Raw genomic sequence first — 25,075 nt, forward strand, 5'->3', positions numbered from 1 at the left:
CTGAGACACCTGCAGTGGTTTGAGCAAAGAAAAATGCTCAGAAAAGTGCTCTATAAACCCTTTGGAATGAATGAAAGAAAGAAAGAAAGAATGAATGAATGAATGAATACATAAGTGGTGTGAGAGCAGAGGTGATATAGGAGAAAGAGCGTTTGACTTGGAATGAGGAGAACTGAGTTGACAATATTTTGCCATCTACTAGTTGTGTGATCTGCGTAAGTCATTTAACTTCTGTGTGCCTCAGCGACTTTATCTATACAACAGGATAATAATCTATTTTTATCTATTTTAAATCTATTTCTAAAAATTATCTATTTTTTAAATACCCATTTTTAAAAAAATTTTCTAAACCTGAAAGGCTCATTTTTCAAGGATCCTCAGAAGAAATCAGTGGAACATCTGTATCCAGTCTGGCATGTGGGAAAATACTACAGTCCAGGGTCTTGCCAGTTAAAGTCTGGTCCCCAGACTAGCAGTATCGGGCAGCACTTGGGAGCTGGTTGGAAATGCAGATTCTCAGGTCCACCCCAGACCTACTGAGTCAGAATCTGCATTTTAACAAGATCCTGGTGCTTGGACACACGTTAAAATTTTCAAAGCATTTCTCTAGAGCTAACTCTGCCTGTATAAATAACTATGGGACAGTCAGAAGCCTTCTCGGTCTGCCTAAAAGACAACCTGCTTCCATCTTCCTCAAGAAGAGCTGTGAGGATTCATCAGATGTGGCCCATTCAAACCAAATTCCTGATTCTCTTCATTAGTTTATTCAATATCTTAAAGAGTTACAAAAGTTCATAAAATGCTGAATTTATTACTAGAGAGTAGCTCTCAGTTTAGGAAAATCTGTCTTCATATCTGGAAAATACTTTGAGGATCAGGAATATATTTTGGAAACTCAAAGTTGGGACACTGAGACCATCCTGCTTTCCCACTTCACATTTTGTCAGTGTTCATGTCACACAATAAATTCTTTCAAAAGTTTTGAGCACATACTATGTGCTAAATGAGGAAGGAAAAAATCTCTGTCTTCAAGGTATTCACATAAAAGAGACAGAAATTAATATAAAAACATCTGTCTGTCACTTCTGGCAGCTGTTTATAAACTCATTCGAGAGAGTATGCCAAGACTCAGCAGTCAACAGCTCACACACAGGTAGGAAACACACCTGGATAGTCAGAGTTGTGCCTTATCACAGCTGGTCATTAGTCTAGATGCTGGGTACAGGACTGAACCAATCAGACGAGCCCCTGATCACAAAGCTGGTGGGAGCTGACACAGACAATGAACATATAAGCAAATGGGAAGTTCCGGAAAGTGAGAAGTGCTGGGAAGCAAATGAATGAGGGCAGTGTTAAGGGGCAGGGTTGGGGAGGCAGGGGGCTGCTGCTTTAGTGAGGCTGCACCTCCACTAAGAGGAGTCTCCAGCGACGCTGTGCATCTGTGGTGGGGACCAGTTATCCACCTCGTTCCATCTTCCACGTGTAACAAGAATGCAGTGTTCCCTTCCTACGACTGATCCACAGATACCTTCTCGACTCCTCCATTTTCAACAGGTAGTGCGTGGGAAATAGGGGCTCGTGTGAAGGCGAGGCCGTCTTGGCCAACAGGCAGGGAGAGAGGCAGGGGTGCTCTGTGTTGCTAATTCCTCTCTCTCCTTGGCTTTGCCCTCCATGCCCTGCTCCCACTGTGCCTGGCCACATTCTGGGTGCAGGGCTCCAAGGATACAAAAGGCCTGATACTGGCCCAATGCATAAATTAAGGCAAGAAGAGGGAAATGGCCAATGTAAGTCTGACTTCCAACCAGGAATTCAAGGCATTTCCCTTCAAGCCACCACGCCTAATCATTGCTGGCTTCTCTGTTAGGGGGTGGGAATTTTCATTGTTAGTGAGAAACTTCCATTGGGAAAGAAATCAAAACTGCAACAAAATGGAAATCCTTATGTACAATGCTCGGGAAGAAAGAAAGTTATCGTCCTGTTCTTCTATAGCGCTGTAGTTTACTCACCCTGCTGCTGTTCAACTGTGACAGCAACCCCCTGAGTTTATACACACTTTATAGTTAAGGAAGCTGAGACTTGCCCAAGGTCACATAGCTAGAAAAATCAGTGGGAGAAAGTGATCTGAACCCACATCTAGTCTGATAAGGGGAGACTGGGAAATAAAGACCAATAGAGAGGAAAAGGAAAGTGTAACCACTGCTTCCAGGTCACAAAGCTGAAGCAAGCGGCTGGGATTAGGATGCGGTGCCATGTGCACGGAGCCCCTGAGGCCCATCCTGCAGAGCAATGGAGCAAAGTGACGCATGGCTCAGTGGGGCTGACCGCCACACAAACAGGAGCCCAGCTACATTCAAGTGGGGCCGTGAAGGAGTTCCCAGTGAAATGCTGGAAGCTCAACAATGCTCATTTATGGCCTTGCCATAAAAACTCACACACCACAGTTTGGACATCTTAAGCCCAAATGATATCAACAAGGTTTGCCTAAACCTGAAAAGGAACTGTAATTCTGTAGGCAAGCAGCACACTGTTTTTAAGAATGACATCGCAAAGAGATTTTTATCACATATTATGTCAAATATTTGTTTTCATCCATACAATCATTAAAGCTTATAAGAGAGATTCGTGGCTGGCTAGATGTTCGGCACAAACAGCATCAGCTTTATTGGAATCAGGCAAAATGTTTGTTTACCAACAGCAATATGTTCAGGAGAAATAAACGTTCTTTGTTTCTCTTGCCTAGACCACGTCTCCCTTTCCAAGTAATTGCGTCTGACCGTGGTGCTTCAGCAAACAGGCATCTTTTTCAGAACATACACCATGAGTAATCAAACAGTGAACATTTGAAACTACACCCAGTCAGTTCACCCACATGTGTTCGTTTCCTCTAATTCAGCCCTCCTCCTTTGCTTTTCCGGGAGCTTCGATCTCTTTATCTCATCATTTGTCATGTCATTCTTTAAAAAAGAAAACATGCCCCTGTACACAACACTTTGTCTAGCCTCATTCATTTTCTCATTGACCAAATTCATCGTATAGATTTTCTTTCACTCTAACGTTACATGGCTGTATAGCATGTGCTTGTCAGGAGATGGCCCCCTTCATTTCTGCCACAGAAAAGAAAGCTGTACAAAAAGCAAGATATTCATCTCAGCCAGATGCACAAGTAGCGATGAGGCTAAGCAGCTATTTTTCTTTGTTCTTTAAGAAATGTTAACAAATTCCTGTCAGCATCCATGAAACACGCCAGTATCCAATAACTACATAAAACACTGAGCATTTACGACTTACCCGAGAGATCTTTGCTTCTAGAAGCAATGACATCTCAGGCATTAGCTACCTGAGTAGGAATGACACCCCAAAACTAAGAAGTTCAATTCTGTTTGAGCTGGAAACCAGTCACGAGACAACTTAGGGGGCAGCAGAGACTGGGGGTCGTTCACTACGAAATGATGCATTACATAATTTTATTGAACGTAACATCCATATGGAACATCTGTTCCCGGGCCACACAGTAAAATGAACCCTTTTTGCCCTGACTGCTTAGAAGACAAGGGTCCTCCTGTTCCCGCTCTGCCACCCCTCATCCTTGCTGTATGGCTTGTATTTCATGATGATGTATTGCTTGTGCCGGAAATGAGCAGTCATCCAGCAAATGCATCCGTTCACCCTGTAAGAAGAGGACTATGTGCTGAAAAAGCACCAAGGATCGCCAATCCTACTGACAGCTGAAAACAGTTAAACTGACTTTTACCACCCAGGCAGGGGCCAAGAGGGAACAACACGGCCCAAAATTTCCTTCTGGCTCAGAAATGGGAGCTCAGTCCAGATGTTTCCCCCACTTTCTCCACCCCTTCCAAAAATAACAGGCGGCTCGCAATGCCTTTATGACATCTCACTTCTTCCATGTGGGATCTGAGAGGGGTATTTAGGGAAGATAAGGATGAAGGTATTTGGTCAAAGGGTCATAAGTAGTTCTACTGCCATATAGCTGGCCAAGACGCTACAGCACTGGCCCCTCCTATCGCCCGCCATATAGAGTAGACTGGGGGGGTCTGAAGCAGGTGCTGTTCTTTACTGGTGCAAGTGGTCATGCAGCTCGGGTCTTCAGGACCTCTTCCTCTATAGATAATTGTCTGGATCCTTGACAAGTGGTCTGATCCCTGACATTGGTCTTTTGATTCCATGAAAGACAGGGCCTGTGATCTCAGCACAGAGGAGATGCTCACTAAATATCTGTTGAATGGATATGGCCAGGGTGCGCGTGGGCATTGCTCTCTGCCTTCGATTCTGCGCGTTAACACACCTCTCCGTGTATCTTCAAAGTCACTCTGGTTCTGCTTTTCCTCAAAGTGACTCCGTTTGGCCTGGGTGGCTGTACAGCCTTGGCATGGGCTGGGTGAAGTGATAACTCCATTCCCCTCACTTGTTGCACAAGGGAAGGAAAAATGTGCTTTTCTCCTTGTGGTCATTTCTGGGCTTCTGAGAAGGAGCCACAGCTCCACTATGATCAGGCTTGGATTTTCTCTTTCAGTGCTGAGACATGAATGTTTATTTGGAAAATGAATGAGCTGAATGACTAGAATACCAGATAGTACATTAAAAAAAAAAAATCCCTTTTCTTGTGTATCAGGGATGCCAAACTGAACCCGAATCAAAATGCAGATGCATCAGAGCACACTGTGAGGGGATCTCTGGGAAACAATGAGGATGGAAATTGTCAGTCAATTGTCAGACCAGCGGATTTCCATGACCTTAAGTCAGCTTCCTGACTTTCCATTTCAAACACGGGAGCAGTGTTTACTACTCTAGTCTCTGGGAGACAAGTGTCCTGTGACATGTTTACAGCTGTCCTACCCAGAAAGAATCCTATGACGAAATAGCTTTGGTGCCACAGCTTTTCTCCCGGCGGGACTTCTCAGGACCTTGATTATGAAAATTAGAGAAATATTTTTAAAATCTTAGTACCAGTGAAAAAAAGGCACATCTATGCACCATTTACTTATATCTTTTAAGCCAAAAAATGTTAAATATGTGTGGAACATCTACCATGTGCAAGAAAGACACCATGCTTTTGGAAGCAGCTAGAGGCCTGGCTGTACAAAAAAATCCCCAGACTCAGATATGAGGTTGGAGCTTGAGTACCAGCGATTTCACATAAGTAGTAATGGACAAGGGGGTGGGGCAGCTATTTTTACATTATTGTTAATATTCCATAAAACTTAATGTAAACTTACCATCTGTAAGACTAAAATTTAAATTAAACACTAAGTAACTTTGTTTTTATTAAAATTAAAGATCTTAGGATAATTCTGCGAAAAAACATTGATTACATCATGGCAAGATGAATTTGTGATTGTTTAATAAATGCAATGTCCTCAGCAGCCAACTTATTTATGTGTATGTATACACACACACACAAACACATACATATACACTATATGGGGGACAATAGAAGAAATCCTTGGTGATGGAAAGTCTGATGACCCCTAGGTGACCTCTAAGGACCTCCTCTGGCTCTAAAATTTTCTAAGTCCCTTATAATAAGGAGAATGATAAAATGTATTTTTATATAAAATTTTAATATTTTATACACAATTTTTGTGGAGGGTTTTTATCCTGCAAACGGAAGCCGTCTACGGTGGTACGGCCTAGAGGAACCTACTCAAGATCAATGGCAAGATGGCCTAAAATAAACGCTGTCTCTCCCTGGCCACCCTGGCAGAGACTGCCTGCTCTTCTGATATGGAGGGGACACACAGTTTTGACCTGGTCCACACCCCTTCTCCTTTCTATAACAATCCTGTTTAGTCCAGGATAGCATCCCACCACAACTGGGGCGACCACATGCCCCAGGCCTGGAAAATCAGATGCACCTTGCCCCTGCCACAGTGATGGGTTCACAGATGGCACAAAACCTGGCTTTTCAGAGTCCTCTCTTTAACTTGCTCAGAAATACCAGGAGAGATGTTCTTTATTTCTTTGAGATCATCAACTCCATTGTCAATAGCTCCCATCAGTGCAGACTAAGATTAGAGAAACCAATGGAGTAATGAAATAATGTATCTGAGAGCAATTTGTGATCTCTTACAGGCTGCAAGAGGGCTGGCCATCACTTTCATTTCTGAGTGCCGGATCTGAGCCGCGCTATTCCCAATCACCCCACCTCTGCATCACCAACATGCACTCAGAGGGCTCCAGCTCCAGGGAAAGGTTCCAGTTCCTCACTCAGGATCAAGATCTTAAGATAAAATTTACATGAGGTTTATTACCAGTAATTTTTAAAAAAATTATATATGTGTGTGTGTATATGTACATATCTGTATATATTTCAATATATATTTATATATACACATATGCAATCTATATATACATATTTATGAGTATATATATACATGTACACATATATAATATATACATTTATATTTTTAAGTATAACCTCTCCAAAAATAACAAATCATCCACCAGTAGTTACTTCAAGATAGAGCATTTCTCTCTACATATGTGCATGTGCATGTGCACGTGCCTTTTAAATAATATCTATAGCCATTTTAACTACTTTTTCAGAGATAAAAGCTAGAATCAGAAAGCAATTGAAAACCACATTTAATAATTGAAAGAGATGTCACAAAATCTACATACTGATTTAAAAGACAACGCATGAGCCTCATGGGGCAGAAATTTCAGGCCTCGCTCCTAGGCCTGAAGCAGGACTGTTGGTTGCCAATCCCAAGCCATTCCCTCCTCCTTCCTAGGTGGCCATGCTCCTCTGATTTGGGTGTCATCCTCGCTGCGTGAATCAGGGGTGGACTCCTGCCTGAGAAGTCCCTAATTGTGCTGGACACGGGTAAGAACCCGGATTCTGGGTGCCACCACCAAGTCACGCAGCCACCTCATCTTGCCACTTCTCATGATGTGAGATAAATTTTCCTTATTGTTTAAAGCAGTTCAGTTGGAGTTTTGTCTTATTTTAGCCAAAATAATTATAGCAAATACAAATTCTATTGACTGTTATCTGTTGGGTGGTTTTAATAATTTTGGCTACCTGTTTTCCAAGCTAGAATGCATTCCAGTAGTAAATTAGATAGGAGGAAATGGGGAGCTTCAGACGTACATAGTCCTAAGAACAGAAAGTGACAGTCAATGGCCTGAGAGCAAGGAAATAGATTCCAAAAAATAAAATAAAAAACAGAAAGCAGAAGTTAAAAATACAAAATGGCGGGGTCGTTTAGCATCGAGGCAGAGAATGCCACACACTCAAAGGCTCACAAAGGCATCATTATATTAAAGAACAGACCAATATTGAAATAATCTGTTGAGAGAAATTTCCATCTAAGCTAATAATTTTTAAAAGTTTTTCTGCTTAAGGGTTGCACCAAATTTATCTGGGAAAAGAAAAATTTATCTTGTTTGAGTGACTCATTGACTGAGAATTTCCTACGTCTTAGATTTTGCTCTACCTGCGTGTCAGAATGCATTGTTCTGAGCCACTGGGAGCTCAGAGGCCATTTGTGCTCAGAAGCCGTGTTATAAAAAGTGATTAGGTCCCAAGGACACTCCACCAAAGCCCATTTGACTCCAAATGGACCTGAAGCCTGTTGGCAACTGTGGCAGGGGTTAGGACTATAGGCAGCATCTACTCACTGGAAGTTAGGGTGCTGTTCCAGAGGACAGACCCAGGGCATCCAGCATAAGGAGGTGCTTCCTAAACCACGATGCAGGGAACATGCTGCCCGTAGCTGCCTGCCTGTCGTCTCTAGACAGTGCCAACTGAGGCTGGCCAACAGCCTGGGCCGGAGAACAGACCACCCTATCAGGTGGGTAACTGAAGAGATGACCTTTAAGGTCTCCAATTCTGTTTTCAATTTTCCCAGGTCTCTATGGGTTCCGAGGCGTCAAAAGAATCTATGAATGTTGGCTGTTCTGTTCCTGTAATTTTCTCAGTCTCCACGGACCTCCATTAGTGAGGCACCTGACAGCAGGCACAGTCCAACTGCAAGTGTGGTCCCTCCTTGCTAGCATCACTACTGGTACCAGTCTCCTCACTGCCCGTCCTGCTGCTGCTGCTGCAAACACTCAAGGATGCCACCACCTTGAGTGGACAGCAGGAGTGGGCAGGAGACCTTGGTGGCCTTGACGGGGTAATGAGATGTGTATGCAATTCCTAGCTTCTACAGATAGTCTTGGATGGTGACTCTAATACCTTATCATTCTCCAAAACCTGGCTCAGCTATGCCTTCCTCCATTAAGACTTCTCTAAGAGTCTTCCTGGTTGGAATTAGTGAATGCTTCCTCAGAATGCTATGGCAGGTTCTTACACCTCCTTTGTAGTGTCTTGCCCATCCTAACTGTACTATAGTTATTTATGGGCACATCTTATCTCCCTTACTGGGCTGTAAGATCCTCTAAGGCAGGATCCATGAAAGCCAAAGGAAATTAGCTCCTTCCCTCTAGGAGCAGACAATTTGGTTGAAGCAACTGAACAAGTGCACCAAGGGTGGGTTTTGGCAGTAGTAGCTTTCATTCAACGTTGATTCATTTATATGCAGCAAGTATGTATAGGGTGTCTGCTGTATATCTATTGTGTGTTGGACATTGAATGGATTACTGGGGAGAGAGTACGGTAAATACAAGTTATACAAAGACTTTACCCTCCAGAACTCACTGTCTAATAATGGAAGCTGTCACCTCCTCTGATCCTCAACATCAATTCAGAGGTGGAACTTGGAGTCAGGACATGTCTGGTCACCCAAAAGAGATGTAACTTTGTAACTGATCATCTGGGGAAAGAGTGGCAAATTCCTATTTTATGCCACTTGACTTTGGAAGTTCAGACATATATGAGGGTATGATGGCTTTATCTAAAAGTCTCTAGAGACGAGGTAGGGACAGGCTACATGAGATGTCATTGTCTCTGCCCATGGAAGGATCAGGGAGAGAAAGCTGGCATTAGAGCTAAGGATAGAAAGCATGAGGAAAAGCAGGCAGTGTGTTGTATCTTATAGAGGACACGAACACAGAGCACGGAGCCGGCCTGACCACATCTGAATCCCAGAGTGGCCACTTAGCTAAGTGACTTTGGGCAGTTGCTTACCTTCTGTGTCTCAGTTTCCTCATTTGTAAAATGGGAATAATGATAATACCTTTCTCATACTGTTGTGATGAGGATTTAAAGAGGTAATGCAGGTGAAGGGCCTCGAACAGTATCAGTTGTGTGAGTTGTTATCATTGTCATTACTGTGCTGTCGTCTGGACTGAGAGTAGGTCAGGACCAGGGCCGGACCATCTCACTCAACCAGTGAGGTCAGTCCCCTCACTGTAGAAACAGAAAGCCAACCTCTCAGCCACCGTGGCCAACACTCCCCAGAGAATGTCAGCCGTTAACCTGGGGAGTCAATGAATTTCCAGATCCCACCAGTACCAGTGGAGAGGTTTTCCAGGCATTTGAGTGTAGTATTCACAACTGAGCAGGAAACGTGGGGATCCTCATCCTGGACACTCTTTCTTGGTTCAGGACATCAACATGAGCCCAGACTTCAACCTTGACGCTGCTCCTTTCCCCAGAGTTCAGCCCGTCCTCCATTGCTTCAGCAGTTCTATCCCTCATCTTCCCACCTGAGCCTTCTGATGGCTTTTAGTCTCCTTTTCCCTGCTAATTCCATGATCCTTATAAACCTCAGACCTTATTATGTAATTTCTCTGCTTAACTATGTCTGATGGGCAAATATAAATGGAAACAAAAATAACATAGAGTTGTCCTACCATCAGGATTATGATTAAAATTGAAGTCTGATAATATGAAGTACTTTTCAAGGGTCTGGGGATAGAGAGTCTCACACACTCCTGGCAGGAGTGTCAATCAGTACAGTCATTTTGGGAGGTTTACAGGCCATGTGGAATAAAATCTAAAGTACACACACCCTCTGGCCCAGCTACTGCAGGGCTCCAAGTCTACCCAGAGGAACTTTCCTGTGAGAATGAAGGAGGCATATCAGGGATATTCTTTGGGCCTTATGTGGGTTAGAGAAAAAAGTCACAAACAACCTAAATTCCCATCAATAGGGAAATGGGTAAACTGTGATAGATCCATGTTCTAGAATACCATGCAGCATTAAAAATATGAGATAGGTCTAGATTCATTGATATGGAAAAACGTTACATAACAATATGGTATGGGATTAATTGTGTCCTCTACCAAATTCATATGTTGAAGTCCTAACCCCAGTACCTCAGAATGTGACTGTATTTGGAGATAGAGTCTTTAAAGACGTAATTAAGGTAAAATGAGGTGGGCCCTAATCCAATATGGCTGGTGTCCTTATATGAAGAAGAGATTAGGACACAGACATGCCGAGGGAAGACCATGTGAAGACACAGGGTGAAGATGACAATCTACAAGCCAAGGAGAGAGACCTCAGCAGATACCAACCCTGCCGACAACTTGATCTTGGACTTGTAGTCTCCAGAACTATGAGAAAATAGATTTCTGTTGTTTCAGATGTTTAGTTACAGCAGCCCTGGAAAACTAATACACAGTATTAGATATTTTCTATGGGTGTGTATAGATGAGTGTAAATGTACAGAAAACAGAAGGGGAGAGTCCATCCCAGTCTGACAACAATGGTTACCTTTGGAGAGGGATTGGGATTGGGACTGGGATTGAGGATAGTGGTTGAAGGGGATTTTAGCCTTATAAATAAGGGTTTACTTTTTACAATGAGAAAGCACACATGCACTATTTGTTTATCAGTTGTAAAAACCCGTCTCCCACGGCACTCCACTGAATACAGTATGCAGTGTACTTCACCACCTGGATCCAACAATCTTTGGAACATTATTCCACGTCCACTCTCATCTCTCGATCCTCTTTGCCACACTAGTGTATCCCATCTCTCTAATGCCTCCACGCCTCTGTCTGTCCCCTCTGCTGGGAATGCCTTTTCCCTTTTTGTTAAGCCTGGGCTGCTGATTTTCATCCATTGAGCCCAGCTCAAATGTGACCTGCTTTATAAATACCTTGCTAAAAGTCTTACTTGGCAGATCTTCCTGAGGCACACTTCTCTGTTCTTTTGATGTCTTATTTCTGTTTGTACTCCCAGTGCCTAATCAGTGCCTGCAGCCAAGTAAATGCTCGATAAATGGTTCTTAATGCATGGATGATAGGAACATTTTCTAGCAGGTTGCTTTTTCATCCAGTGTGTCTCAAAGGTACAACATTTCATTCTGTGTATATTAACAGACACTGGGACTGTAATCATAACATGAGCAAGGTCCTAGCCTTTAACTGTTTCTTTAATACAATGGAGACAACTATATTTCTGGGCAAGCCAAGCCCCATTTGCTTTCAATTCTAGTGAAATCAGCTAAGAATGTATCGCAATTTATTTTATTCAAGTTCTGTGCGCATTACGGTCTTCAATTACTTAACCCACAGTAGGCCCAAATCAAAAATGCCTATTGACCTCCAACTGGGAAGCTCTGATAATCAGGCCTTACCTCTTCATCGGCTTGGGTGAGCATTCTCTCTCCAGGTTGGATGATGTGTGTTTCACGTGCATTGCATTATAGGAAGTGTGAGTATAGTCATTTTCGTCGCTGTAGTCAGGACCAAGTAATGTCCGGGCCCACGTTCCCATGTCATAAGGAGGAAGCGTTCCTCCAAATTCAGAGGGCAAAAATTCAGGGTGTATTAGCTGGTGAAGGCTGTTTAAGTTGTTTCCATGGAGGAAAATCTGGAAAAAAAAATAATTAGCAATAAAAAATCCAAAACATATGACCAAGCATTTAATCTAATACACAATTTAGCAATGAGAAATTGGATGCACTGCTGGTGATCATGGTGTTTAAAGAGGCATTCAATTTTGTGTCGGTGGCTTAGTTTTCATAACATGTTAATTTATTGCTCAGAAAGGGGGCTGAATTAACAGTCCTTAAAAATGAAGTTTATGAACAAATTGGGTATTATTTGGCCATGGCCCAAATTTACATATACAGTCGTCTCCTAATTACCCCTGTTGGTGAAAAGAGTAGCGATGCAGACCCTCCAGACCCCCAATCATGCTTGACACACATCTCTACATTGCTCTGTTCTCCCCCTGGAGTGCTGTCTGCCCTCTGCACCCCCATCAATCCTCCCATCCTTCCCAGGCCTACACCAAGTGGCAGCTTCTTCCTCAGTATATCCCAGTGACACCTGCCCACTCTGGTCCTCCTCCCCCTCCCCCCAGTTAACTCTTTATTATGTGATGACCTCTATTTTTGTCTGATTTGTTCATTTACGTCTTGCTTCCCCACAGGAAGAGAAGACTACTCAGGAAAAGGGGTGATGTTTTCTTATTCTTTTAATAGACTCCTAGCTCCCTGGGTGATGTATGTGGGCACAAGGTCAAAGCTTGATCAATTCTTAGTCAATGGAATTGAAAACTGTGGCCCGAGAACTTATTGTGGGATGGTTTTGCAGCAAGTTTCCATTTTGTCTGGATTGAGGTTAACACCCAAACAAGTTTGCACCTTCTAAGCGTATAATGGATGGTGATGGAAATTAGTCAAGCAGGGGAGGAAACATGCCCAAATTACAATTATTTTTCAGACAAATCTGAAAAGTGAATAAGCCACAAGTTGATAATTACCATTGCCTGCAATTCAGGAATTAATTCCTGAACGTTTATTTAAAGTGCATCTGTGTAATGATGTCGGTTCGCACAGTTCTTCATGTTGCAGGCTCGATACACATAAGTTGTTCCCAACTACAGGACCGTCAATTACACAAAGACACACATGCACACACACACACACGCCATCTTTTTTTTTTTTAATTTTTTGTTTATTGCAGTAACATTGGTTTATAACATTGTATAAATTTCAGGTGTACATCATTATACTTCTATTTCTGAAAAATATGGAACGCTTCACGAATTTGCGTGTCATCCTTGTGCAGGGGCCATGCTAATCTTCTCTGTATCGTTCCAATTTTAGTATATGTGCCGCCAAAGCGAGCACCACGCATGCCATCCTAACCGTGATGAATTGCAAATGTGATTTTTAAAATACTTAAATATAGTATAATAATATATGTACCACAATATTATATTATGGTATATACTACATGCTAAATTATAGTGTACTATGTAAGTATATAATAAACATCTGCTACCCTGTTCTCTTGTGTTGATTTTAACTTATGAGGTAGTGGCATCATTTAAAGATGAAGGGGACAATAAGATGAGTGTTAAATTCTTCAGAAGAGTACTGTAGCACTTCAGAAAACAGTGCACATTTGCTGACAATGGATTGGGTATGACTGAATTTTAATAAGAATTATTTCTTTTGAAGAAATTAACATATTCTGGCTTTCATAAAACGTCACACAGGAGGAATCAGTATTTGAAGTATGGAAAACCTGGAGCTAAATTCTGGCCCTGGTGTTAAGAGCAAACATTTGTACACACCCACCCAACCCCTCCAGTTCTTAAAGAACTAGGAGTGCTGCTGAAACTGGTCCTCTCTCCTGGGGTCCTGTGGGATGGAGGAACTCAGCGGGTAGGAGGCTGGACCCTCCACCTGTCAGATTCTGTTCTCTGCCCAGAGCTCCAGGAACTCCTTCTATGGCACAGCAGCAAGTGTCGATTGCTTTGTGGGAGGAATTCCCACTGGCTCCTTCCTGAGCAGAAGATGAAGCCACATTGGGAACAGTCTAGGACACTTCTCTGTCCTTAGTGCTGTCCTGAGCCCCAGAGAGATTGCAAAATGCCTCAGAATGTCTCTGTCCTGAGGCTGGTCAGTTCTAGTTCCTGGTTCCACACTTGTTTGGGGACAGGGGAATTACCCCTCCCATACCCTACTGCAATGTCTCCTAAGGACCTGGAAGCATCTGAGGGCTAGGAGTTAGGAACCCTACAGACTGTGTACGTGTGTGTGTGGGTCCCTCATATCATCATTACCCCCTGAACACTCAGAGCTCTCTCCCAGCATGGGGTGCCCTGGCTATAAGGGCATATGGAAGGTGCTAAAAGGATGACCTGGGCCAGGTTCTTTTGAGAGGTGGTGCTTCTGACCCAGCAGGTAGCTAAAATCAGAAAGCTTCAAAGAAAAGAGAGTTAGATGATAAAAAGAAATAAAGGTCATTGAGCTTTGCTATGTGAGTGGCATTATGCTACCTGCTTTCATATGATGTCTCATTAAATTACCCCAACAACTCTGTGATGTGGGGTTATTTTTCTCATTTGTAAAACAAGGAAACTGAGATTCAGAGTGGTTTGGGAATGTTCAGTTTCTCAGCTACTCAGAATGCCATGAAAAAGTCCAGCTCTGATGGAAGACATTGGCTTCCCAAATGTCATCAACTAATACAATTAAGATTTTAAAAGCATTCCTCCTAAGAGCATTATTATTTCCAATGAAGAATGCTTTCCCAGCCTCAGAGGTGATGGAGCTGCCAGCTATGACCCAAGAGCCATGGGGAAAAATACAAATTATAAACATTCCTCATAGTGATAATACATTTGCAGGACAAAATGCTAGCTATTAAAATATTCCATGAACAGGAAGCTGCTTGACCCCATATCTCCCATAAGCATTTACGGTAAAATGGGCATCTGGTATCTGCATGCCTTCAAAGTTTCCTTTGGTTTGTCACTGGGACTCTGAAAATAACCCAGTTCTACTAAATTATTGATTAAATCTAGGTCATTTGCAAACTCCAGCTGAGGCTCAAATGCTCAGGGACTGCAGAAAAGCAGAAAAACCACAGTGAAAAATAAGAAAAGAGGGAGAGATTGAGAAGAGAGGCACCGTAATTGTCCCTCCGCATCCCCGCCGTTGGGTGTTTGTTTTCGTTACCCGTTTCCTGGTCTTGTCTTTAAGGAATGGCTTGATGAGCGTGTACAGGGCATGAATGTACCAGGGCTGGTTGACAAAATGAACTCCTCCGAAGCGAGCAGGAAAGCTGTCCTGGGGTGGAAAGAGAGAAACACACACCAATTAGCACGTATTCCAGGTTAGACTGGACCAGCACCCCTGAGAACAACCTATTTCTTCTCTCTGCCTGAAGCACTAGCTAACGGTGGGAAAGAAAGAAAACACACCTCTTTCTAGCTGTTAAGGTTTCCTCTATTCCCCTTGCCTCCCTCCTCTCCTTTGACTCCATAATTTAAAACTCATGCATAGGTGCCAAGCCTCTCTTTTCCAAGTCACAGTTATATGACCTCCTACAGGGCACAGGAACAAGTGCGGCCTGGGTAGTGAGGGAGTTGAAATTCTTCATTGTGTTAGGGAACCAAGGCTTCAGTTCCCACAAGCCCTAAGCATAAGCTCTTTTTACCCTCATTCTCTACTCTCCCGCTCCAACATTCTCCAGCAGTATTATCATGACAATAGCTGAACTTTCTGGATGAGTGAGTTCTGTGTAGGAAGGGGTGGGAGGATTTCAAAGCATTTTAGGAAATAGGGCTCTCTGGAATGCACCAAAGTCTGACAACATTTGCCAGCTATTTTCTCACAGATTCCAGAACTAGCTCCTTACTTCATCCTGGGACCCACACAATATGTTCCAGGGAAAAGACACTTGTCGGTTGATGGGCTAATTGATTCCCCTAATTTAAGGAATATGCGTCACCTTTTCTGCAGATCAACACATTTTGTAAATATCAAGAAATAAGAGCATTTTAAAAATGGTTCCCATTTTAGAATCGAGATCAGGGCATAAGTTTCTGTTTTAGAAGGTGCTCTCAATGCTAATTAGATCCACAGAATAAGGGACCTTGACCATAAAGTCTGAGCTAGTCCCACAGCACCGGGTCATGAGATCCTGAGGAAGGGCCTCCGCAGATTGTGTTGCGTTCATCTTGGTTAATAGAATTAAAAAAGAAGAAACATCTAATGCAATTTGAATTGCCAAGTGTGCTGACAATCAATTTCATTGCAACAAACATCTTTGTAAAGTGTTAGCAAGATGAGATGAAAACAGAAGGAGTCTAGTCATCTGAGTTAACAGTTCAGGCAGCTAGCTACTCTCTGGGGGTGTATGAAATGCCTCGCCTGGGTCTTTTTTAGTAACAAGGAAAGAGGGTTATTAACTTTTTTTCAGAACCCTTTGACTCTACAGGATCCCTGGGCATCTTCCATGCTGAGACCTAGTTTCCAATGTAAGTACATGGAACTGTGCTTAAGGGTTGACATTTAAAAAACTTAAAAGTAATTTCCACCTCTATCTAGATATTTTACAGAGTAGAAAGGAATGAAATATTTTGAAGGCTAAACTAGACAATTTTAGTAAAAGTCTTTGCTCTGCAGAGTAGGTATTTTTTTATTTTGTTTATTTTATTTAAAAAAAAAAGCAGTAAAACCACCAAGTAGGGATGGAGAGACCATTCATGCTCATTTGCACGTTTGTCATAATCTCTCACTATTCCAAATCTGGTTTTAGAAATGTAAAAGTTCCTTAATAAGTCTATCTTTTCTTTTAGGTATAGTTTAGGATCTAAAAATTCTTTGGTTCCCTAAAAAAAAAGAACTTCACAAAAGTTTTTCCTTTGAAATAAGTGCTAAGCACTAGTGTCACTCTTCCTGGTTCTTGTGAACTTCTTATTCAGAGTATAATTCATTATCCCACAAATTAAACACAGGTTCTGAGGGGCTATAGAAGAAGGAGAGTAAAGGGTTTACTTATAAAACCAGGGCTTGACTATCTTTTCAAATAGGACCAATAAAAGGGGTTTTATTTCTATTGAGAGTCTATTGTGTTATACATTTCTAGCTTAGTAAAGTGGGAGAAAACTCTGTATATAATACTTTAGAGGAAGTAGGTAAATCTCAAAGAAAATACTAACCTTTTAGAAATATCCAGACTCTCAGTTTTAATCTACAGAACCTTAATCATCAAAGACATCAAAAAACAGTCTTCTGTTTGTGTCAGAGGAGGTTGAAAGAAAAAATGCAGGGCTGAGATGGTCAGTTCCCTCTAGGCTGGCCCTGGCTTCAAGTCTGCCAGCGTGAAGGCATGGGGTTTTATTGATCCCACCCAGGTCGCCAGCAGCTATGTGCAGATACACGCACGTAAAATCCTGCGCCTCAGACTTCCGGGTTTGGGCCAGAGTAGAAACAGGATCACTTTTCTTCAGTCTCTCCTATAAAATTCAAATGGAAGGCCCTCCTGTGTAACAAAGGCAATGTGCAAATGTTCCAGGCATTCTCAAATGAACCTGACTGCCATATTAATAAAGGTGTGTGCAAAGGAAGGGAAAATTAGCAAACACAACCCTTTTCTGACCAAGGCCCGGTCTTACTAGCAAACTACACAAATGTTTCCCAGGACCCCAAGCCATCCAGCACTCCCACGGAGGTGCATTTTTTGGGGGGCTGGAGCAGATCTAAGATGGCAGGCCTTGATTCAATGACAGGGTAACACATTGTTTTTCAGGGTTCTTGGCGACTAAAGAGTATGCACCAAAACACACCCTAGGTTCAATAAATGTGTTAATTTCTGCATGTTTCATGCAATTATCAATAAAAATATAACATCACTTCAAATTATAAACAGATACAAGTCATAAAATTTGTCCCCCAGTTTATTTTAAATTAATTTATTTCCCTATTACAAAAATAACATCCATTCCAGAAAAGTCAAAAATAGATTTAAAAGAATCACTTGAAAAACTAGAAAATACAAGAAGACAAGAAAGAAGAAAAGTCACCTATCGTTCCACGGCTGAAGACATCACTTAGTATTCTCTATCATTCAGGATATGCTATGTCATGTTACAGTAACACACGCCTGCTCTTTATTATTTAAAATTATAAAGATTTATTTCTCGCTCATACAACATGTCCTTGCTGGGTTGGTGGGGAGCTGTGCTTGATTTGCTCTCAGCCAGGGATGCAGCCTCCCCAACCTGGAACAGAGCTGTTTGCCATCGCTGAGGGAAACAGCATGGGGAGTCCCACCTGAGCTCTTAAGGTTGGCTGCCAGAAAGTAACATGCTACATCTGCCACATTTTACAGGCCAAACACCTACCTGACCTCTAAGGGGTCAAGAAGTGGAATCCTACCATGTGCCCAGTAGGGGAAGCACCAACAGTGTTGGTGAACAGCACTAATGATTACCCAAGCTGTCCTTTCCTTCCTCCCTTCCCTTCATTTCCTTTTTTTTTAAAGGAAATGTTTTTTAAATCAGACTGACTAACTATTCATTGATGGCCAGCTTGACGCTGGTGACACAGTATCAAACAATGTAGATATAGAGTTACAAAGTAGTGGGGAAAACAGAAAATTGCAATTATGTAATGAATGGTTTAGTGTCTTTAATTCTTTACAAAACAATCAGTTCATACCTTGCACCTCTTCAATTCATGAGTACCCACTACAGGACAAGCACTGGGTTATTCTCTAAAGTATACCTCCAGCAACTGCCACTGACCAGGGCCCTCTGTGATTTTGACTCCTTTTCCTGCCTTCTCTACCTGAGTTCTACCCATGCCCTTAGCCGCTGAGGTCACGTTTGCCTTCACTGGCTTTCCCTTTTTTATTTCAATCGTGCCTCTCTAATATTTTTCTTTGGAATAGTGTTGACACCAAGAGGTAGCTTGGAGTGCTAACCCCTCTATAAGCAGTCCCTCCTCTAACCCCCAAGTCACACAAATACATGTTCCAACGAGATAAATTAGCAAACACATCTTCCAAAATAGTCCCCAAGGCATTCCAACTCCACATTCAAAGAGTGCTACTTCTCAATCCTTCCTAAATGGAATACCGGCTCAACAATTGACCTGAAAACTTGAGCTCCACTTACTCATGTCCAGGGTTCCCTCTTTGCTCTCTGAATATTCAGAGTAAGGCTCCTTTCATCCGTCTGCCATATTTTCCTATAGCAGATGACTGTGATAGCATCCAAATGTTATTTAAATAAGGGTGTGACATCAGAGAGTGTGGAAAACAGAATAACACTGACTTAAGATGAATGGTGGAGGAGCCAGTAACCAAGAGAATGATGGAGCAGTGAGGAACAGGTCTAAACATGCAGGAAAAAATTAAAAAAAGAAATTGAGAAAAACAGTTGAGTGGGATAAACTCAATTTTAGGAAAGGGAAGGAGATGGAGGAAATTCTATTGTACATATATCTAACAGTGGAATAAGTATTGGAGATGGGCCTTTATTGTGGAAAATAAGAGGGTGAACCAGAGACATAAGCACCATCGAGGTGGCAGGACCCTTTCAGAGTCGTGCGAGGTACCTGGGCAGAGGGAGCAACGGTTGAGCTCAGGACTGAGCCTGACTGAAGAATTAGGGTCAGTTCCCTGGAAGAAATTCCCAGGGAGAGGATAATTATTAATGCCTTGATTGTCACTTACCAAAAGATACGTGTCCTGTAGGAACTGCAGAACTGCCAAAACTTTCCAGAGATATCATGATATAGCAACCATTGACCAGACGTCTACTTGTGCCAAGCATTCAGATTATATTACTAAACAGTATCCAGTCTCCTGCATGTCAGTAATGAAGGTCCCCTCCCCTTCTCCACTGGGGTGCTCTCAGAATAATGGGCAGTCAGAACTTTTGACTATCACCCAGTGGTAACGAGGCCACTTCCACCATGGTGTCAGTGGAGGCCATGTAGGAAGCCAGAACTCCCACCTCCTGCCCAGCAGTAATGAGGAACTCTCTTTCCTTGTGTGAGGAACCTGGACTTCTACCTCCACCAGGCAGTAATGAGGCAGCAGACCCCACTTTCCCTGCCAGAGTGGTATCAAAAAAAGCTATCTAAAACAGGAGGTTTACATAAAATCCAGAATTTCAGTATAAAACAGAATAATACAGAAATAATACAGAAATGTCCAAGTTAAAATTAAAAAATCACTCTTCATACCAAGAACGAGAAAGATATCAAACTGAATGAAAAATGACAGTCAATAGAGGCTTACCCCAAATGATACAGATGATAGAATTACTTGACAAAGATTTTAAGTTAGCCATCATAAAAAATGCTTCAATAAGCAATTATGAACATGCTTGACACAAATAAAAAGAAAGAAAATCTCAGAAAATAAATAGAAAGTCTTAGCAAAGAAATATAAAATATAAAGAAGAACCACAATTAATTTTTTTTTTTTTTGTGTGAGGAGATCAGCCCTGTGCTAACATCTGCCAATCCTCCACTTTTTTTTGCTGAGGAAGACAGGCCCTGGGCTAACATCTGTGCTCATCTTCCTCCACTTTATATGGGACGCCACCACAGCATGGCTTGCCAAGCAGTGTGTCAGTGCGCGCCTGGGATCCGAACCAGCGAACCCCGGGCCGCCACAGCAGAGCGCGTGCACTTAACTGCTTGCGCCACTGGGCCGGCCCCCACAATGAAATTTTAAACTGAAAAATACAAAAGCACCACCCCTCACACACAAAAAAATGAAGCTCAGCAGATGGGCTCAATAGCAGAATGGAAGGGATAGAGGATAGAGTCAATGAACTGAAAGATAGAACAATAGGAATTACCCCATCTGAACAATGGAGAGAAAAATAGACCTTAAAACAATGAGCAGAGTCTTAGGGGCCTATGGACCTATAACAAAAGATCTAACATTTGTCACATTGGAGTCCTGAAAAGAGAGGAGAAAGAAGGCAGGGCTGGAAAAGTACTCAAAAAATAATAGCTGAAAACTCCCAAAATCTAGCAAGAGACATAAACCTACACGTTGAAGAAGCTAAGTGAACACCATACAGTATAAATGCAAATAAATTGATGCTAAGGCACATTATAACTATATTTTTGAAAACTAGAGACAGAATGTTGAAGGTAGCCAGGGGAGAAAAAATACCTTGTCTATAGTGGAAAAAAAATGCAATGACAGTGGATTTCTCATTAGAAATCATGGAGGCCAGATGGAAGTGGCACAATATTTTTCAGATGTTGAAAGAAAAGAGCTGTCAACCTAGAATTCTATACTCAACAAAAATATCCTCAACAAAAATATCCGTCAAGAAATTCTCAGGTGAAGGAAAACCAAGCAAATCTGTTAACACTAGACTTACCCAAAAAGAATGGTTTAAGTAAATTCTCTTAAACAGAAAGGAAATGATGAAAGGAACTTTGAGTCATCAGGAGGAAAGAAAGAACACAGCTACCAAAAATATAGGTAAATATGATAGGCTTTTCTTCTCCTCTTAAGTTTTCTAAATTGAAGCAGAAATTATGACAGTGTCTGATGTGGTTCAAAATATATGTAGAGGGGGCAGGCCTGGTGGCATAGTGGTTGGGTTCGGCATGTTTCGCCACTGCAGCAGCTCAGGTTCGTGGGTTTGGATCCCAGGCACAGGCCTACACCACTCATCAAGCCATGCTGTGGCAGTGACCCACATATAAAGTGGAGGAAGATGAGCACAGATGTTGGCTCCGGGCCACTCTTCCTCACTCCCTCCCAAAAATATGTATACATATGTAGGGGAAATAGTTAAGACAATTATATCATAAATTGGGAAGGAAAAAGGGATGTAAAAGGAGATAAGTTTTCTATACATCACTTGAATTGATAAAATGTTGATATAAATAGACTATGATAAGTTGTGAATGTATAATGCAATACCTAGAGCAATCACTAAAAAAGCTATACAAAGAGATATACTCAATAACACTATAGATAAATAAAGACAGAATACTTAAAAAAAAGTACAAGTTGGGCTGGCCCCGTGGCGTAGCGGTTAAGTGCGCGTGCTCTGCTGCTGGTGGCCCGGGTTCGGATCCCGGGCGCGCACAGATGCACCGCTTGTCAGGCCATGCTGTGGCAGCGTCCCATATAAAGTGGAGGAAGATGGGTACAGATGTTAGCCCAGGGTCAGTCTTCCTCAGCAAAAAGAGGAGGATTGGCATGGATGTTAGCTCAGAGCTGATCTTCCTCACACACACACACACAAAAGTATAAGTAACCCAGTGGAAGGTGGGAAAGAGAAAATAGAAATGCGAAACAGAAAGAACAAATAGAAAAGAAAAAAGAAAGTGACAAACTTAAGCCCTAACAGATCAATAATTAATTTTAATTTAAATGGTCTGAATACAACAATTAAAAGACAGAGATTGGCAGAATGGATTAGAAAACATGATCCACTATGTATGCTGTCTACAAGAAACTCACTTCAAATACAACTATATAGGCTGCAACATATATGAAGCAAAAACTGATATAACTGAAAGAAGAAATAGACAAATCCACAATTGTTATTGGAGAATTCAACATCCCTCTCTCAACAATTGGCAGATTTTTAGACAGAAAATCAGCAAGGATATTAAAGAACTCAACAACATCATTAATGAATGACATCTAAATGATATGTGTGAAACACTCTACTCAACAGCAGCAGAGTATACTTTCTTTTTAAGAGCCTGTAGAATATACACCAAGACAGATCATACCTGGACCCTAAAACAAACCTCAGCAATTTTAAAAGAAGTGAAACCACACAAAGTGTGTTCTCTGCCCATAATGGAATCAAACTGAAAATCAATAACAAAAAGATAACAGGAAAATTTCCAAACACTTGGAAACTAAAGAACATGCCATTAAGCAATTCATGGATGAGTCAAAGAAGAAGTCTCAAGGGAAATTAAAAAATACATGGAACTGAATGGAAATGAAAATACAATACATCAAAATTTGTGGGACACAGCTAAAGCAGTGCTGACAGGAAAATTTATAGCACTAAACACATACAAGAAAACAGGAAAAATCTTGAATCAATAATCAAAACCCCCACCTCAAAAATCTAGAAAGAGAAGAACAAAATAAAGCCAAATCAAGCAGAAGAAAGGAAATAATAAAGAGCAGAAACCAGTGAAATTGAAAATAGAAAAACAATAAGGAAAATCAATGAAACAAAGAGCTGATTCTTTGAAAAGATTAATAAAATACTTTTAGCCAGACTGACAAAGAAACAAAGAGAGACGTCACAAATTACCAGGATCAGGAACAAAACAGCAGATACAGCTACAGATTCAGCAGACATCAAAAGGATAATCAGGGAGTTCTACAAACAAGGCTACATACATATATTTGACAACTGAGAAGAAATGGACCAATTCCTCACAAAACACAAACTACCACAACTCACCCAATATGAAATAGGTAATTTGAATAGCCCTTAACTATTAAGAAAATTAAATTTTTAACGTAAAAAGTTACCCAAAATAAAATCTCTAGGCTCAGATAGTTTCACTGGAAGTTTCTACTAAACTTTAAAGAGGAGTTAACACCGGTTCTACACAGCCTCTTCCAGAAAATAGAAGAGAACGTCCCAATTCATTTATGAAGTCAGTATTACCCTGATACTAAAACAAAACAAAAACAGCAACAAAGGGCCGGCCCCGTGGCTTAGTGGTTAAGTGCACCAGCTCTGCTGCTGGCGGCCTGGGTTCAGATCCCGGGCGTGCACCGACGCACCACTTCTCCGGCCATGCTGAGGCCGCATCCCACATGCAGCAACTAGAAGGATGTGCAGCTATGACATACAACTATCTACTCAGGCTTTGGGGGAAAAATCAATCAATAAATAAATTATTAAAAAAAACAGCAACAAAAAGTAAAATTACAGACCAATATCCTTCACGAATATAGGTACAAAAATTCCTAACAAAATATTAGCAATTAGAATTCTGCAATATATAAAAAGAATTATACACTATGATCAAATGATGTTTATTCCAGGGATGCAAGCCTGGTTCAGTATTTAAAAATCAATTAATCTAATGTGTTAACCATGTTTTCTAGTTTCTATATTTGATGCTTTGACACGCGGGGCTTTGCTGACCAGGGAGGGACTGCTCCTCCCAGAGTTAGCTGATGTCTGGAGATAGCAAATGACTAGTCTGGGAGCACTCCTTTCATATGCAAACTAACCAATCCAGCATCCATACCTCTGAATGCCTCCTTTATTGGGCTCTTTTACTTTGAGCTATTACTCCTTTGCCCTAATCACCCTCAGGACCAGGTATCAGCCACCTAGGAACAGGCCCTACCCAGGAGACCACTGAAATTATTCAAACTAGCCAATCCTAAACTTGCCTTTCCCTGCCTTGCCCATTCCTTCCCATGAAAACCACAATAAAAGCTCTTGCCCAAGTTTTCTCCTCACTTTCTCTGCCTTCTGACTCTGGTGCTTCCCCACGTGTCCCCCTGTGTGATGTGCCGTTCCCCCTGTTTCCAGGGATCTATGAATAGAACAAATTTCTTCTTTCATGCCAGTCATTTCCATGTCTGTGTGTCTTACCATACCTGATTAAAACAAATCCCACGTGCCTGTACAATAGTAATCCATCATATTAACAGGCCAGAGAGGAAAAATCACATGATCGTATCAACTGATACAGAAAAAGCAATTGACAAAATTCAACATCCATTCATGATAAAAACTCTTGGAAAAGTAGATCTCTATTTACAGATAACATGATTATCTACATAGAAAATCCCAAGTAATCTACAAAAAAACCTTCCATAACTAATAAGTGAATTTATCAGCATCGTAGGATACAAGATAAACATATAAAGAATATGTAGGATACAAGATAAACATCAAAATTAAAACTACACTACCACTCATAATTGCTCAAAAAATTAAATACTTAAGAATAAATCTAATGAAACATATCCAAGATTTGTATGCTGAAAACTATATAATGCTAATGAAAGAAATCAAAGAAGATTTAAATAAATGGAGAGACATATTATGCTGTGAATTGGAAGATAACATACTAAATATGTCAATTCTCCTCAAATCGATAGACCGGTTTAATGCAGTACCTATCAAAAGCCACATAAAATTTTTTTGTAGACATTAATTGGATTATTCTAAAATTTATATGGAAAGGCATAGACCTAGAATAGTTAAAAATAATTTTGAAAAGAAGAATAAAGTGGAAGGAATCATTCTACCAAATTTCAAGGATTATTATATGGCTAAAGTAATCAAGCTGAGTGGTATTGGAGAAGAAAAGATACATAGATCTATGAAGCAGAATAGAGAACTCAGAAATAGATCCACACTAATATGCCCAACTGATTTTGACTAAGATGCAAAAGAACTTCAACAGGGGAAAGAAAGCT

At 41.4% G+C, this 25,075-nt stretch overlaps 1 protein-coding gene and 1 non-coding gene across 2 annotated transcripts in view; both read right to left on the minus strand.

Annotated features, from left to right (window-relative positions):
• The window catches only part of CLVS1 (clavesin 1), a 172,032-nt gene that overhangs the window by 11,594 nt on the left and 135,363 nt on the right, over positions 1-25,075 (minus strand). The window contains exons 3-4 of the mRNA XM_004435731.3: positions 14,836-14,946; positions 11,494-11,729 (exon numbers count right to left, since the gene is read on the minus strand). Coding sequence (XP_004435788.1) covers positions 11,494-11,729; positions 14,836-14,946 — 347 coding nt within the window. The remainder of the gene's footprint in view (positions 1-11,493; positions 11,730-14,835; positions 14,947-25,075) is intronic.
• LOC147913043 (U6 spliceosomal RNA) lies at positions 12,890-12,996 on the minus strand. Its single transcript, XR_015549290.1, has one exon. It is a non-coding gene; the product is annotated as a U6 spliceosomal RNA (small nuclear RNA).

This window comes from Ceratotherium simum, chromosome 31 (genome assembly GCF_057802395.1).
Source record: "Ceratotherium simum simum isolate JZ-2026a chromosome 31, ASM5780239v1, whole genome shotgun sequence".
NCBI lineage: Eukaryota > Metazoa > Chordata > Mammalia > Perissodactyla > Rhinocerotidae > Ceratotherium > Ceratotherium simum.